This window comes from Sinocyclocheilus rhinocerous, unplaced genomic scaffold (genome assembly GCF_001515625.1).
Source record: "Sinocyclocheilus rhinocerous isolate Xijiao unplaced genomic scaffold, SAMN03320098_v1.1 scaffold271, whole genome shotgun sequence".
Taxonomy (NCBI): domain Eukaryota; kingdom Metazoa; phylum Chordata; class Actinopteri; order Cypriniformes; family Cyprinidae; genus Sinocyclocheilus; species Sinocyclocheilus rhinocerous.
The window spans coordinates 2,113,708-2,131,159 of record NW_015657574.1 but is presented as its reverse complement, the minus strand read 5'-3'; the positions used below and the strand labels follow the sequence as shown (position 1 = coordinate 2,131,159).

The 17,452-nt window shown below is 36.7% G+C and overlaps 1 protein-coding gene across 3 annotated transcripts in view; it reads right to left on the bottom strand.

Moving 5' to 3' along the window:
* LOC107721371 (GDP-mannose 4,6 dehydratase) overlaps positions 1-17,452 on the bottom strand; it is a 70,604-nt gene that overhangs the window by 45,645 nt on the left and 7,507 nt on the right. Inside the window, exons 1-4 of one of the 3 annotated variants that reach the window (XM_016529355.1) lie at positions 15,049-15,163; positions 11,881-11,925; positions 10,316-10,403; positions 9,116-9,225 (exon numbers count right to left, since the gene is read on the bottom strand). In XM_016529355.1, the coding sequence (XP_016384841.1) occupies positions 9,116-9,225; positions 10,316-10,403; positions 11,881-11,925; positions 15,049-15,081 (276 nt within the window). In that variant the 5' untranslated portion in view covers positions 15,082-15,163. Of the gene's footprint in view, positions 1-9,115; positions 9,226-10,315; positions 10,404-10,745; positions 10,911-11,880; positions 11,926-15,048; positions 15,164-17,452 lie in introns of those variants that run through there. The other 2 variants (XM_016529354.1, XM_016529356.1) reach the window with 2 other exon arrangements.

Sequence of the window (17,452 nt, the reverse complement as noted above, 5' to 3'; positions counted from 1 at the left end):
CCCCTTTGCCTTTTTTTGCTGCCTTTTCCCGAGGGCGGGGTTTATCTGGGTTTATGTCATGTCACGAACCCGGGAAGTAACTTGTTGTAGTCCCTACCAGCCGTTTTTGAAGGCAATAAACTGCCAGAATTTTAAAAGACTATATATCCGTTCGCATTGAACTTTCAGCTTCGTAACTTTGCAGATACCGTTTATGTTCAAACAGCAACATTACATACTAACTAACATTAAAAAAGTGAAATCGCAATAAACCACCACTTTAAATAATTACATCTGGTGTGGAAGAGCTTCACCAGCCAGCAAAGTCTAGACCTGAACCCCCTTTGAAAACCACTGGAATGAATTGGAAGAGCAGGCCAGACCCCATCACCCATCATCAGTGCCTGACCTCACCAATGCTTGTGTGTTTTGTTTAACATTTAATTTCAAATCTCTTCCAGGAAGGTCTTCCATTAGATTTTGGAACATGACTTTTGGATTTGCACCCATTCAGAGAGTGGAGCATCAGTGAGGTCAGACGCTGACGTTGGGTCTGGCTAACAGTAGGCTTTCAAAATTCATCCCTAAGGTGTTCAAGTCTGGGCTTTGTGCAAACACTTCTAAAGGAAGAGTATAGTGCAATCCATATAATCCAGCCACACGTTTTTCATCATGCTATTTCATTTGCTTGAGAACAGCGCAGTCCCACACAAGGTTCTGTTCAACTCCTGACAGTAGACACTGACAGTTAACCTTGTGCTGACAGCAACCAACAACTACCACATGTGAGTGGTCTCCGACTGAACCAACTCTCTGACACACACAGCACATGTGTCATCACAGTTGACAGGTGCTGTCATTTAGGAGCTCGAAAGAATGATGTGAGCTATTGTGTGCGCTTATCTGTACGTCAAGAAGCCTACAGACTGTTGAAACACTGACAATGCACAAACTGATATGCCAAGATCTGCATCGCTGAGCATCCACCTCAGTTTTGTTAAAAGCAATGAGCACAACGTGCTTCCGATTAACAAAAATATCAAATATGAGTGCTTGACCTGCTTGTTTATTTTGAGAGAAGATGATGAATGCTTCCAAGCTATAAATAGTTGTAATTATATACTCTGGTGTCTAGTAGGTCTCTCTGCAGACCAAATTCATTACCATATAATTTTTGAAAATGTTATAATTAAAATTCTGAATTAAATATGTAATGTTATCTAGCTGGCTAACATAGATGAGCTTTAGAGGAGGATAATGACTTGTGGTAGTCTTGAAACAGCAAACAAATTAAAATTATTACACAGTACTCTGAAATACTTGATTCTGATTGGTCTGATTTATCCATAAATCTCACAAAACTGACTGTTGTCCAAGGCAACTAATTTACTACATATCTGTAAAAGTCTCTTGTATAAGAGGCACTCTTAAATAATAAAGTTTTTACTCAAATCTGTATTTAATGTTCATTTATTTGGCAAGTAGCTGTGTAATAAGCAATAAAATAAATAAAATAAAATAAAAATAAAATGTACATTTATCAGACACACGTTTCTAAATATAAACTGAATAATTTTTATATGGTGGGGCCTGTGAAAATATTGGCAGGGCTGCACATATTGTAACTGCTGGCCTGACTAGGGAAAAAATATATACTTATTGTTGAGCCCTACTTGTATATAGTACATATCTAAAGGTCATGCAGACAAGTGGCACCAGCGTTGACTACAGAGAGAGCGCAATGACTTGCACAACAGAAAAGGGAACCAGAGAGGTTTCTGCTTTAAATGAGAAAGCAAAAATGTGGAGATTTTGAGATTTTTCCACTAATTTGCATGAAACAAAAGATGGAAATACAAACTTCGAGGCTTAATAACATTTCTCTGTATAATAACGTGATAACTGGAGTCTTATGTTTTTGAACTTAAGTTCTTCTCTTGCATCCTACTTTACATTCATCATAATCTTAAACATCATTAATCATTTTCAGAGTTTACTTTGGAATCACACACTATGATACTAATCTGCAGCTGAATATTTCCTGATCCTAGTCTTCCAGGCACTTGAGCCAACATCTCTGGTAATGCTATGATCCAAAGTACCATCCTTTATTTTTATTCTTTCATTCCATACTTCTGTTCAAAATTTTGCCAAGGTCATTACCTGATGTAATGGCAATAATAATAATAATGATGATAATAAATAACAATAAAAACTAAAAGCTAATAAAACTAAATACTAAATGCTTCTCTTGACTAATGTTAACTCCTTTAGGGCAGGGCATGAGACAGGAATGTGTCCGTTTACACCGCACAAAGGATGAATTGTTCATTGCAATACCTGCTTTTATTCTGTAAACGGCTATTTTCCACCTCTCAATCAAGCGTTGAGTGCTTGTGCTAGTGAATTCACAGAGATTGGCATATTATTCAGACATACCATGTCAGTCAGATTACTTCCAAAATTTTAAAGCAGCTCGACGTTGATAAGTCAAGCCATCTTAACCCATTTTCTAGGACTGAATATTCCCAAAAAAGACAAGGTGTACCATAGGACACATCTTTATTTGCCTAATGTAGAGCAGTCAAGGCTTACGTAAGGTTACAGACTTTAAAACTGCTTTATTTTTTTTGACAAGTTTAATGCCGTTTTAATCCCTGGATTAAAGCCGTGACTGCTTGATGCGCTTTATGTTGCCACTTGCCAAAGATGTCACATTTGTTGGGTCGTTTCTTTTCAAAGCTGAGTAACTCATACCCAAATAAGACCATCAACACAACTGGGTTGCCATTGACAAACTATGTCAATGTCTAAAACTGGCCAACTCAATGTACACACATACAAATGATCATTTGGGAATTAATTAAACATAATAAATGAAAATAAAGAAAAGAAATAACTATAAATGAATATAAAAAATAAACAAACAATATAAAAAAAGGATTAATAAATAAAAGTAATTTAAAATAAATGAAGAAAATGTCAATATAAAAATTAATTCCTCGAAATAAAGAATGCAAAAGAAGTGCTGCACGAGGTATTGGGTTTCTAGTCTCGGTGCTCTTTGGGTGCAAGGGATGATTCAACTCGTAAGAATAATAGTAGTCCAAGGCACTCGAAACTTATTCAAAAAAATTAAAAAAGCCTTTATTTCATCATTAGTAATCCAAGGCACTCGAATCTTATTCAAAAAAATTTAAAAAGCCTTTATTTCATCATGGCTATAAGTTTTAAAAACAGGTGACAAGTGCATACCTACGCGTTGCGGCTATTTTGCCTTCGTCAGGGTGTGAGTAACAAACACAATCTGAGTTCATTTTAAGCAGCAGTTAATTAGTCAAATAACAATCACCTGGTCGTTCTACACAGGACAAACAATAGAGAGGAAGTTTGACGATTACATATCAAATGAAATCAAACACAATATAATCATGTATAAAGAAGGGAGAGAAAGAAAAAAAACAAAAAACAAGATCACCAATATAACACTTCCAAATCTGAATTCTTATTACAAAAAAGGTACCAGGTCTAATTCCCCATTTAAGCCTGGAAGTTTAGTTGCTTTCAGTGTATAGATCCAAAAGGACTCTCTCTGTAAAAGCCTATTGACCCTATCACCTCCTCTTATTGACCTGGGGACATGTTCTATTCCGATTATCTTCAATGTACTTGGGCTACCATGATTTTTCTCTTTTTAAAAATTAATTTGTTTAAAAATAAAGTGTTGATTAAAGGAATATAAAGAAAGCGAAAGAAAGAAAGATTTAATAATATAATAAAATATTTTATTTAATTAAAATATTTATACAAAGTATCAACTAAAAACTATAATGATTATAATTAGTCTACTGAGGAAAGAAAGAAAGAAAGAAAGAAAGAAAGATGTCCCATTAATTATAATAACAAAAAAATAATAATAATAAAGTAATACATTGTAAATATCCAAATATTTATATACAAATAAAAATAATTAGTTAAATTTAAATAATGATAATAATGATTAGTCTACTGAAAAGCAAACAAAAAAAAGAGATTAAATGTCATATGAGTTTTCTACCACTTCCAGTGTCTGAATGAGCATGTTATACAACATGTCTACCACACAAGCAAACATGTTTAAAATGCATCTGCATTCCCACCCTTTAATGAGTGACAGATGGCAGTGCAGAGATTTTTATCTCTCATAATTAATCACTTGCTTCACAGGCGCTGTCATTTAGATAAATCAAAATCGTGTTTTTAACGTGATGTAACGCCACTGAATAAAGGCCTGTTTGTTGGCAGTGACGTCAGTCGTTGCAGGTGACAAGAGTGGAATGATTTACACAAGCAATTAACTGCAAGTATCTGTGTGAAAGCGAGAGCGCCTGCGTCCTCTAGACACCTAATTAGCTAACAAGGAAACTTAGGCTCAGTGTTACACAAAGTCTCCTACATTGCAAGCACGACCTTATTAAAAAAATTCTGTCGCCATTAGCAGAAAGGATTTTTGTGCTACACTTCACCAAAGTTGAATTATCTTTCAGCGTGTCACTCAATCCTGCATCCTCTTGCATGTCTGCTGTGTCACATCAGTCTATAAACATGCACACAATGCCAAAGTCTTCCCAAGACAACACTTACGTTACACATCAAACATGTTCGCAAAACATGATACATACTGCAACGTTCCAGTCCAACAACTGCATATTAGCTACAGATCTGTACTAATCCAAACACAAAGCTTATGCCACTCACACCCTACTGTACATAACACGATGAGCAAACAGATTCTGCCGGTGCTAAGAGATATCTGTGCAAACACAAAAACACATTCACAAACAGACTTTCAGTCGAAGAGAAACATACTAAACGCTTCGAGGTAACGGAAAGGTCAAAACAGAACAATACTTGCCCAAATACCACAGATGTTATTTTTTGTGATCTCAGTTTCTTAATTAAATCGGAACTACTTTAGCATTAAAGAAAAAAGTCAAAATTCAATTTGGAAAGAAATTAAATTAAGCATCAAGCTCTTCTAATTAAACAGGGTCCATTAATTTATGGATTTTTTTGCATAAAAATTCACTTTGCAACCATCTAAGTGTGTGAGTGTGTGTGACTTGGCTCTCAATCTCAGCCTAAAAAAAGTGGCACTTCAAATCAGTTTATCATGTGATCTAAGTTTGATGTGGTCAAACGTGACTAATTGCAGTGTGCTATCCCACAAGGCAGCTCCATTTGTGGTTATTTGATAATAACCGCAAGGTTTAAACTTATACAAACATCAACATGTAAAGTACACTGTGCTCTTTTGTAGTAAAGCCGTGATCGCACGCTGACATCGAACCGACATTATTTACGGCTTTTCTTTTACTGTTCCTGTCATTCCCAAACAACACGCTGTAGACAAGGTCCTGACATGACAGTCGGAACAGTGCACATTCACATGTAAATAGACGCCTTTATCTCTCTATTGTGTTTGCACACATGGACCTCCTGAAGCTGGTATATCCCACCTGAATAATTCAGTACTTGTATTATTGTTATTACCTTACATTTCATGCTATTCTGCATGTCTAACAGGTGCTGCCCTGCAAGTTTTCCATTTTTATATTTTTCCATTTTAAATTAATTATTAGATTTAGAGATATTATTCAGGCACATATCAAAGCAGAATCATTAGTACAAACTTCTTTTGAAAAGATACACACTGCCTTTCAAGGGTTTGGGGTCGGTAAGATTGTTTTAATGTTTCTGACAGAAGTCTCTTATGCTCAGCAAGGCTGCATTTATTTGATTAAAAATACAGTAAAAACAGTAATATTGTGAATTATTACTACAATAAACAACAGTTTTCTATCAGAATACATTTTAAAGTGTAACTTATTCCTGTGATGACAAATCGGATTTTTCAGCAACAATTACTCCAGTTTTCAGAGTCACATGATCCTTCAGAAATCATTCTAATATGCTCATTTGCTGCTTGTGAAACATTCTCTATTATTATTAATGAAAACAGTTGCGCTGCTTAATATCTTTGAATAGAAAGCCTAAAGAACAGCATTTAATAAAAGTATAATTTTTTGTAACATTATAAATGTCTTTGATATCACTTTTGATCAGTTTAATGCATTGATTTATTTATTATTATTATTGAAAATAACACTTAAACTTCTACTGAACATGTAATTATATACAAATACTGGAATATGTTTGTACTGAATATCTATCTATCTATCTATCCATCCATCCATCTATCATATTTATTGAAAATAATATTTAAACTTTCTTTAAATTAACACAATCATATACACACAATGTATGTTTGTACTGAATACTGTGCTTTTATTAAATATAACAATTTTTTTCACTGTCATAATTTTCCTTTAAATTCAGATAATAATTTAAATTATGCATACATTTTATTACAACATTGAACGTAAAAAAAGTTAAATGTTAAAAGTGTAAAATAAAGAGGAAAAGGATAAAGGCAGGAATGGTTTGTCGAACTCTACATATGTGCATATATATATATATATATATATATAAAAACACACACTCACACTCACACACACTCTCACACACAATCATTCCCATTTTAATTGGTCATAATTACAGAGAGTGACTGAGATCTTAGAAGAAAATCAAATGTTCAAACGTTGTTATGCAACATTAGACCTGAACACCCCATGACTTTATTTCAACTCAATCACAGTTCATTACAGTCTTTATGCTTGTCATCCTTCTGTCATTTCTCCATCTGATTTATTTGAATAACTTATAAACAAGACTATAAATGCTCACAGACAAAGACAGAATGTGCATGGAGGAAAAAAAGCACATCACTTTCTTCCTGAAACATTCCTTTAAGCATAAACGAATATCCTACAAAAAAACCACCAATGCGGTACTCTCAAACAAAATAGCACTTTGCTGACCCCTGTGTGTAAAAGCTGGAAACCGAGCATGTGTGTGTATGTGTTTTCTCTGCCACTCTTTCTGCCATATCCAAACAAAGTGCGGTGAGTAAAAAATGTAAACTACAATCAGAAAGTAGCAGTGATCTACCACTTCATTACTGCGGGCACTGATTGAAACACCTATCTTTAATGAACACTCCCAGCAAACGCACACACGTACAAGCCTAAACTGATGGTGTAATTAAATCAAGCTTGTTTATTTTTCCACATAGCAATCCTGATTGCGGTTGTCGTAGTATAACAGCAATCTTTAAATATGAACTATACTCTCCCTTAGTCCTATGTCTATGCTTAAAGTACTGTTTATTCGGCTGAGGAGCCACAGCGGTACAAAATTCATTGTGACAGTGAACATCCTGCCATTATCTGTCATCACAGCAGATGATCCTCCTGATGGGACACCCAGAACACCTCCCATTCAGTATAATGGATGCCTGTCTTTTGGCCAGTGTTTTGCAGTGAGTTTCCACCTGAATTATTTAGTTCCATATTACGGCAGCTGCTGTATTTAACAGTACGTTTTCAGCCCACAGGTGCAGTCTGGATCTTTCCATCCTACTGACTTACAAACCAACCACTGAGGCTCATGAATCATTTTAGACAAACTGTCACTCCAAAAGGTATTTGAACAGTTAAGCCATTTTTAAAAATGTATGAATGTATTGCCATTATATAACAAAATATCAAACCAAGTCACATTTGTTTTAAAGAAATATAGCTCAAAAACACTTACAGTAAATGTATCCACCAAAACTGGATCAAAAAAGTGGTAATACTTGAAAAGCACTATTTGTACTAATACATAATACAATGACATCGATACATTTTAAATATGACTTGAGTGTCCAAAAGAAGCCACTGTAGTTATCAAACACAAGCGGTCATTAAATAGTGTAAGAATTACTTGAGGGGCTGTTCACACAAGATGCGTATTTGTGTTTAAAAACGAGAGATGAGGCGGGGTGGAGTTAAAAAAAGCACAGTCTGAAGAAGGATTTAACAAAAAGAGTGCTGTGTCATGTGTGATATACTGCAAAAGACGTGAGATGCAAGCAAAAACATGTCTGTCAAAAACGCATTCTGTGTGAATGGCCCCTTAGTATGTTTTTGATTGAGCTTGACAGCAGGAAATCAAAAATGACTCTTCGTTTTCTTAATAAAATGTCTCTGGTCTTATTGTGGATGATTCATCAGTGCATGTTGTTCAATAAAAGTTTCCATGATCTCTCATAAGGTGTAGTAACTTTTCCTGCTTCCAAAATTACTTTCATTTTTCTTCCGTAACAAATGCCACATGAGTGTGGTAAAATAATATTAACCAACAATATTACACCACGCAACGGAAGATAAATGGTTTGCTTTTCAAGGAATATTTCACCCAAAAATGTTTATTCAGTCATCGTTTTCTCACTTCTCATGTAGTACCAAAGCCGCATTACTTTAAGGAAGATGGGGAGTAAACGGTGACAGAATTTATTTTTTGGATGAACAAATCTTTTAATTCCCGGTCAGTATAATTATTCCAAAGAACTTGTTTTATGGAGCATTCAGTTGTTTTCTTTGTGTGGCTGAAACATAATAAGCTCCAGCAAAAAACATGACACTGTTGTTTCTCTCTGATACCCAGCTGAATAGATTTAATTGGTTTTTCCTGTGACTGAACTCATGAGTAGCTGAAGGAAACAATATCAACAGAAATGTCTAATTCGTTTCCCTCCGAATTATCTCGTCCCTATTCTGCTTTTGATCTTCTTATTCCATCATCTTCCTCTCTCCCTTCCTCTCCCTCACTTTAACTGCCGTTTGTTCTTGTTTCCCATAAATTACCTTGTGGAGCACCCACACAGAAGTTCACACACACCATGATGGCCAACGCTCTGACTAACATCCCCCTGACCTCATCCCAGATGACTAGACATTAGGGGTGTGGGTAAAGGAACAGAGAGTGAAAGAAAGTCTTCTCTATTTGGTTAAGAGTTTTTTTCTTTCCAAAGTATTACTTGGATGGGGTCATTTGTTCACCTCACAGACACCGAGAAAGAAACCAAAGTCATTATGAAACAGTTTGTGTCTGTCCAGGAGGAGAGTTTGAGAGTCGACAGACAAAGAGCATCTGTGTGACTGAGAAATATTGAGAAAGGAAGCTAGAAGTTGGGAGAATGAGAGAGTTTTACCTTGACGTGAGACTGTGCTCCAAGGTTGTATATTTCAGTGGGTTTGACTTCATTGATAATCTTTACCAAGCACGTGCTGTCAGTCAAGTCTCCGTAGTGCAACTTCATGTCTATAAGGCACAGAATAAAAGAATGAATTTCATTCCTCTTAAATGTGACAGAGCAATCTGAAACATTTGAAGTTTAAACATTTTTTCCTCCACATCGGCTCAAGTTTAAAGATTGTCACTTAAGCGAAAACAACCAGAGACCCAAAACAAAGAGGTCATATCCATGTCTGAAATGTTTATTAAATTGTTTATGGAGCGCACAAAAAAAAAAGAAAAAAAAAGAGAAACAAGAGAGAAATAACTGGAGAATCTATTTCTAGATTTTTGAATCTTCTTCTTGAACTTCGAATTAAATTTTATTTAATTTAGCTTTCAAAGCCAGATACAGACTGAAAGACCTATTTGAATGGCAAATGTTTTATACAGGGACTAATAAGTGACTATTACAATTTCAATCAAACTTCTCCCACCATCCAGGAGAAAATTCCTGGTCAAATTAAATTTGGTCATTTTATATGGATGAATCAGTTCATATGGATGAACTGGGCTTAAACTGACACTTTTATAATTAGAATTTGGATATTTTGGCACAAAGGAAGCTGGTTTCCGTAAACTAACCAACTAACTTTCTGTACGTAGTACAGTAGTCACCTCTAAACCTGTGAAGCTTTTGGCATCTTTCAGCTGTAACTTAGTATGTACTGCATTTTCCCACTGTAGGGCACTATAACTGTCCGGCATTTTTTTTGTATACATAATTTTGGGGAGTGAATTCTGTCGTAGAATACTTTTGGCACTCCCATAAATAGGCAAGCTCTTGTTTGTACAAAACAGGATTAAGCACTTAAAAGAAGAGTGACAACCATATTTAACTGCATTGTGTATATGACATCCCCTATATGAATAAAAATAGAAAACTTCTTTGTCTTCCCTGTGATTAACTGCAGTCCAAATGCAACTTAGGAAAGTTTAGATTGCAACCGTAAAGGAAAATACCTTAAAAATAAATTAAAAATACTGAATTAACAACTTACAACACCCAGTGGATCCAATGCCTAGTGATATTTTACACAGGTTAGAAGACACTTATGCATTTACAAACATCATAAAACATGCATATCACAGCCAGGTGTGTTTATGTGAAACTCACTTCCTTCTGTGTGTGTTTGAGGGTTATGATAAAGGTGCTCAATCCGGCCCGTGTTAAAAGAACTGGACCTGCGGAGGATACCGTGAACCTGCCCAAAACAAGAAAAATTCCAGTCTTTTAAGTATATAGGATTTTAAACTGAATTTATGTACACGACTGTTCAAAGGTTTGGGATCACTAAGGTTTTTATGGTAGTAGTAGTATATATTTATTTAATGCCATGTCAGCATCTAAGGCTATTTTCATGTCAAAAACAATTTAAAAATACAAGTATAACAAATACAATAAAAACCAGCAAACAAACAAACACAAGTTATATTACACAAGATTTTTTACATTAACATGATCAAAATTCTAAAACTTTTTCTGCCATAATTATACTAAATAACTCTTTAAGTGAATTTGCTTCATAAAAGAGTTTTCTACATACATTAAAAGCTGGACAGTCCAATAAAATATGTTTGACAGAAAGGGGAATCTTGCAGAACATGCATTGAGTAGGGTCTTCACCTTTAAGCAAAAATGCATGAGTCAGTCTTGTATGACCTATGCGACATCTGGTAAATACCACTTGATCAAATCTAGTTTTAAAAGGGATTAAAAATCTGTTTGAAATTTCCGGATGTATTTCATGTAATTTATTATTTGTACATGTATCCCACTCTCCTTGCCACTTATTTAATATATAACGATTAATAATAGGTCTGATCTCTGAGGGAGGAATTTGACGTGTTTACTTCCTGATTAAAAGCCTCATTTGCAGCTGCATCAGCTCGCTCATTTCCTGAAAGCCTAACATGGCCTGGAACCCAGCAAAAAATAATACTATAGAATTGATTCTGTAGATGGTCCACTTTGGTTAAAATACAATCGATCAAAGGATGATCAGTTTTTAAAGAGTCCATTACTTGAAGGCATGATTTAGAGTCCGTAAAAATGATAGAATCCTTTTGTTGTGCATTTTCGATATATTCCAAAGCTAATAGCAAAGCACATGCTTCAGCTGTGAAAATTGAACACTCTTTTGAAATACGAATTCCATAATGTTGCCATCCTAAGGTTTTTATTAAGAAACTAATACTTTTATTTAGCAAGGATACAGTAAATTGATCAAACGTGACAGCAAGGATATTTAAAATTTTACAAAATATTTTTTTTTTTAAATAAAAGCTGTTCTTTTGAACTACTGATCAAAGAATCCTGAAAAAATTACCTAAAATGTTACTTTTTTGAACCTTAAACTGCATAAACACATTGCATTACACCAAATACACAAAATAATGTTCTTTTTAGCAACGTCATATGACCCCTTTAAATAAATGCAGCCTTGATAAGAATAAGAGACTTCTTAAAAAAAACATTAAAAAACTGACCCAAAAATTGAACAGTCAAATATTTCTTTATTTATTAAACTTTTAAATGAGATGCAACCCATTTAAATTGAAATCTTATGAACTTTCATATTTGATTATTAACAGACAGTGAGATATTTGCATCAGATCAATGTGGGAATGATTTCTGACGGGTTTGTAGCATGCCTTTAAGGGTTACATTGGCTTACCCACCTTATAACCTTTAGCCAGCAGAAACTCAGCAAGGTAGGACCCATCCTGAAACCACATAGAGGGAGAATTATTTTGGGTTTTGAGAAACACACACACACACACACACACACACACATTTACGGCAAGCATTACCCAAGAGAGTATTCAACACAATGACCATTTCTTTCAGAATTTCATGAGCCAGACCGCAGCGAATACACGCCTACATTACACAAATACGCGTTTTTGCACACGTACGCACACGCGCTTGTGTCGAAACTCACCCTTGTGTCTTTCCAAAGCTCTATGACTTTATTTCTTTCAAGCAACACAACTATTTTTGCCCCAATGGATCCAATTATATGGACAAAAAATAAATTTTTCTAAGTATCTTCTTTTGTGTTTAACAGAAGAGAGAAAGTCAAACAGGTTTGGAACGACATGAGGCTGAGTATATGATGACAGAATTGTCATTTTTGGGCGAGCTATCCCTTTAACAGCAGAGAACAAACTCCCCTCACTAAAAAGAGCTCCATACATAGTATGCAAAGAAAACAGTCACCAAGACAGCTAACAAATAAGTAAGGAGTGCCTACGGGCTACAACACACCGTAAGCGCCAGTGTAATAAAAGTTTAACTGAATCATCCGAGCGCATTACACACACACACAGACAAAAGAGTATTAATTGAGCAAACAAGGCCATCGTGTCAGTCAGTGAAAGCCTGACAGCTCAGTTTAAGCCTCTGAATCCACCTGACTGTCAAAAAGTGACACGGCCGTACCCTAAAGACACGTTTTAACCTAAGACATAAACAACTTTCGAGTCGCTTTCATTCTTATTCTCGTCTCCTTCTCGTTCTCCCTTTTTCCCCTCTCATACTTCCTGACCGCACATTCTAGAACTGTGGAACATTCCGCCCCGGCCATGGCATTCCGCCCCCTACTTCCTGCTGGGGTGATATAGGCACAGTCCCAAAGACCTTTGAGGAAAAAATGAGAAGCTCCAGCAGCCGTGTGTGTGCCTGTATATAAGTATATATGTCCGCAGAGGAAAAGATGTGCTTAAAGATACATTTCCGTTTTCTTTTTCACACCGTTCGCTGGCCATTTACATAAAACCCCGTTCAATGTCCGACCACCTGAGGCTCTGTGTGTGTGTATATGTGTGTGACACAACCAGTGCCAACTGCAGCGCGGACTCATAACCCTGATAAAAAGCAGCTTATCGTCACGCTGAGACTGTTGGGAAACGTTGCCTGTTTCCCGCAGATTACGTTCATAGACAGGAAACCTAGACGGACACGACATTCCAACCAGTCTGTGCATACGCATACACTGGCCTACCTTAAGCACCAATCACTTTCAGTCTGAATTATAAAATCTTTAAAATAAATCACTTTTTAATTCTTAATCATCTCTTATTTTGAGTCAAACCACATGTGCGAAACATCTCAGAAATGCTGACTAATTTGGAAAAACTTTCCTTTACAATTACAATCACCCTTGCGCACCACATAAAGATAAATCTATAGGCCTTTAGACCTCTGCACGAGACACAGGCTGATTGCTAATGGCAAACTGTGGATGCATTTATGCTGAGAAAACCAGAATGGTAAAGGAAAGAATGAAAGCTAATCAAATAAGCCCACTTAACTTGCCCAACCAAAACAGTCCGTGTGTCTGTCTCTCTGTCTGTGATGAATTATCTCTGTCAGTGTACGTACTGCGTGTTGGTTTGTCTGTGTGTAAATAGGTCCCTTACCTTTGCCCTTGACCACAGTAAAGCAGTCTTTCTCTGTTTACCACCTCAAAGCACAAATCCAAACAAACAGCTGTGTTCCTTTATTAACCACAAGTGGGCGCAACAACTTTAACATAATTAACTGCACATATCAACAAAATACACACAATTAAAGTGTTTTACTATTCATTTGGGTTATGGCAACTGCCTTTGAAATATGCTGTAATTTGTGTCCAGCAAGGGTTTTATAGTGACAGACCTACACCAAATTATAGTCTAAAATGTTTAAACTGCTTCCATACATCAGACAGTGTTTGTTTGTTTATTTATTTTCATCTGTCTGAAATAAAATGATTACCAAAAATTACAGTCATGGCCAAAAGTTTTGGCAGTGACAAATTTTGTTTTGCAAAGTTTGCTGCTTAAGCTGTTGTGGTGTTCATTCACATTGTTTCTAGATTATTGTGTAGAGTGATCAGATGCATTTTAAATAATTGCTAAAAGCTTCATTGGCCAAAAAAAGAACTTTTCACAAAAAAAACAATTTCACTGTTTTTTGATCCTGACACAAAATGACCAGCTAACATTAATTGACTAATCATATCAGCTGCACATGTGAAAGTGTTAATGAATCAGTTGCGGACTGGCCATCAGGAGCACCGGGACGATTCCCGGTGGCCTGGCCGCTGATTTGGCCCGCAGCCCTGTGTTTTTTTCTTTTCTTTTTAATATTATTAATATTTTTGCCTTCTCAATGTACCAAAGTGATCATTTCCGATTTTGTCATTCGTTAATAAATCGATAATAAATTATAAATTGGTTAGTCTTGACTGGCAGCGCTGCGCTAAACGAATCAGCTCTGACATAAATTTTGTGTTTTGCAAAGTTTGCTGCTTAAGCTGTTGTGGTGTTCATTCACATTGTTTCTAGATTATTGTGTAGAGTGATCAGATGCATTTTAAATAATTGCTAAAAGCTTCATTGGCCAAAAAAAGAACTTTTCACAAAAAAAACAATTTCACTGTTTTTTGATCCTGACACAAAATGACCAGCTAACATTAATTGACTAATCATATCAGCGGCACATGTGAAAGTGTTAATGAATCAGTTGCGGACTGGCCATCGGGAGCACCGGGACGATTCCCGGTGGCCTGGCCGCTGATTTGGCCCGCAGCCCTGTGTTTTTTTCTTTTCTTTTTAATATTATTAATATTTTTGCCTTCTCAATGTACCAAAGTGATCATTTCCGATTTTGTCATTCGTTAATAAATCGATAATAAATTATAAATTGGTTAGTCTTGACTGGCAGCGCTGCGCTAAACGAATCAGCTCACGTGTGTTCCGCGCTTCCGTCAAATGGTTTCGATCAGAGCAATCGATGTGCGGGACTCGATGAATGAGAGGAAGCGGCCAGAAGAAGCAGTGAAATGTAGTGAAATTACTAACCTGTTCAGGGCTTCGAGTGCATGTCAGTTTCATCTCTAATACAATACTGTAGTTTTGTCTTTATTGATCTAGTTGAGTATTAAAGTGCTAGCACCTGTTAGGCTGTCAGGAGCACCCCATTATTAGCATCAGTCAGAATACTGTGCTAAAGGACATCATTATTATCGATTGTAAAGTTACATTACTAAATTTAGCAGATAGTGTAACATGTCTGCCTGTTCTGTGTTTCCATTATGTTTTGCTTTGCTCCCCATTTGACCTATGCTGCGTCTCAATGTGCCTACTTATACTACGCCCTTAAAGTATGTACTCTTTTGGTGAAGAAAAAGTACACACTTTTGAGTGTGTAGTAGAAGAGTAGGCAAGCTTTGGGACATACTATCACGTCACACAATTGCGTCTTTAAAGGACCGCTCTGTCGCACCTGTTACACGCACCCTGTCACTGTAAACTGGCCTGTCAATCATCTTGCATGATTATGCATAATGATGCACTTGAAAGTACACGACCAAATGGATGTATATAAAAGTTCACATTACTGTTGCAGATGAAATATAACACGGATAACAATAAATATTTTTTAACAGGTTAAATGTTGATATTAGTAACTCAAACCCCTGTTTGTAAACCTCTATACCTAACTCTCAATCGTGCGCATCCGCCACGTTTGTAGTTTTTCTAACGCGTTTTATTCGTGTTTGTAGTTCTGGACTGAATCCTTCGCCAAAGCGCAATGGATTGTGGGCAGTTTTAGCCATTAGAGTGTGCACGGATCCACACTTCAAAAATCGACCTGAAATAGTAGACCATCTGGCCATCTGGACTTTTGGCATACGGTGGCCCGATTCAAGGCTTATCGCAAACGATTTTTTGTTCAAAAAATCCTCTATTGTGTGGTGTCATTACAATTATTTATCTGCTCCCCATCGAGACGGAGCGTCCCCAAACTCAAATCGTGAATATCAAACATGTTTGATGTTTACGACTCATGATGCATTTAAAAGTTAACGACCAAATGGATGTTTATAAAAGTTCACATTGCTGTTGCAGATGAAATATAACACGGATAACAATAAATATTTTTTAACAGGTTAAATGTTGATATTAGTAACTCAAACCCCTGTTTGTAAACCTCTATACCTAACTCTCAATCGTGCGCATCCGCCACGTTTGTAGTTTTTCTAACGCGTTTTATTCGTGTTTGTAGTTCTGGACTGAATCCTTCGCCAAAGCGCAATGGATTGTGGGCAGTTTTAGCCATTAGAGTGTGCACGGATCCACACTTCAAAAATCGACCTGAAATAGTAGACCATCTGGCCATCTGGACTTTTGGCATACGGTGGCCCGATTCAAGGCTTATCGCAAACGATTTTTTGTTCAAAAAATCCTCTATTGTGTGGTGTCATTACAATTATTTATCTGCTCCCCATCGAGACGGAGCGTCCCCAAACTCAAATCGTGAATATCAAACATGTTTGATGTTTACGACTCTTGATCGGGCTGCCTCTGACGTGATACCCGCGATAGCCAATGAGAGCAAGCAAGCGTCACCTACCGGATGTTGCGTGCTTCTATAGCTGAAACTTGGCAGCTACAAACATGCCATGAAAGCAGAGAACATCACCCATATTCTTTTCTATTCTTTGTTTTTCACTGTGAAACAGAACGCACGATAGGAGAGCCAGCTGACAACGTCGATTGTTATCCATTTGGTTTTCTTCTCTAGTCACGTTTGATCTCGCGAGTCTCCGTGAGATCTCGTGTCACTGTGAAATCGTTCCTACAATCGACAAGTGTGTGGTATCGTGGTCTGGTCGAATCGTCTAGTGTGTGCATTCAGAGGATTATAAGGCTAAAAATCGGTTGAAACTGTCTTCATGTCTGTGGTCTCCCATGGTTTTAAAATCGGTTAAAGATGCTGTAGGATTGACACCGAGTAGTTGAACTAGGTATTGCAGTCCAAATTCAAAATATTGGAGTTGGTTTTTTCACCCGGCCCCTCCTCCTCAGACTTGACGCACACGCAAGAGTGTGCACGGATCCACACTTCAAAAATCGACCTGAAATAGTAGACCATCTGGCCATCTGGACTTTTGGCATACGGTGGCCCGATTCAAGGCTTATCGCAAACGATTTTTTGTTCAAAAAATCCTCTATTGTGTGGTGTCATTACAATTATTTATCTGCTCCCCATCGAGACGGAGCGTCCCCAAACTCAAATCGTGAATATCAAACATGTTTGATGTTTACGACTCTTGATCGGGCTGCCTCTGACGTGATACCCGCGATAGCCAATGAGAGCAAGCAAGCGTCACCTACCGGATGTTGCGTGCTTCTATAGCTGAAACTTGGCAGCTACAAACATGCCATGAAAGCAGAGAACATCACCCATATTCTTTTCTAT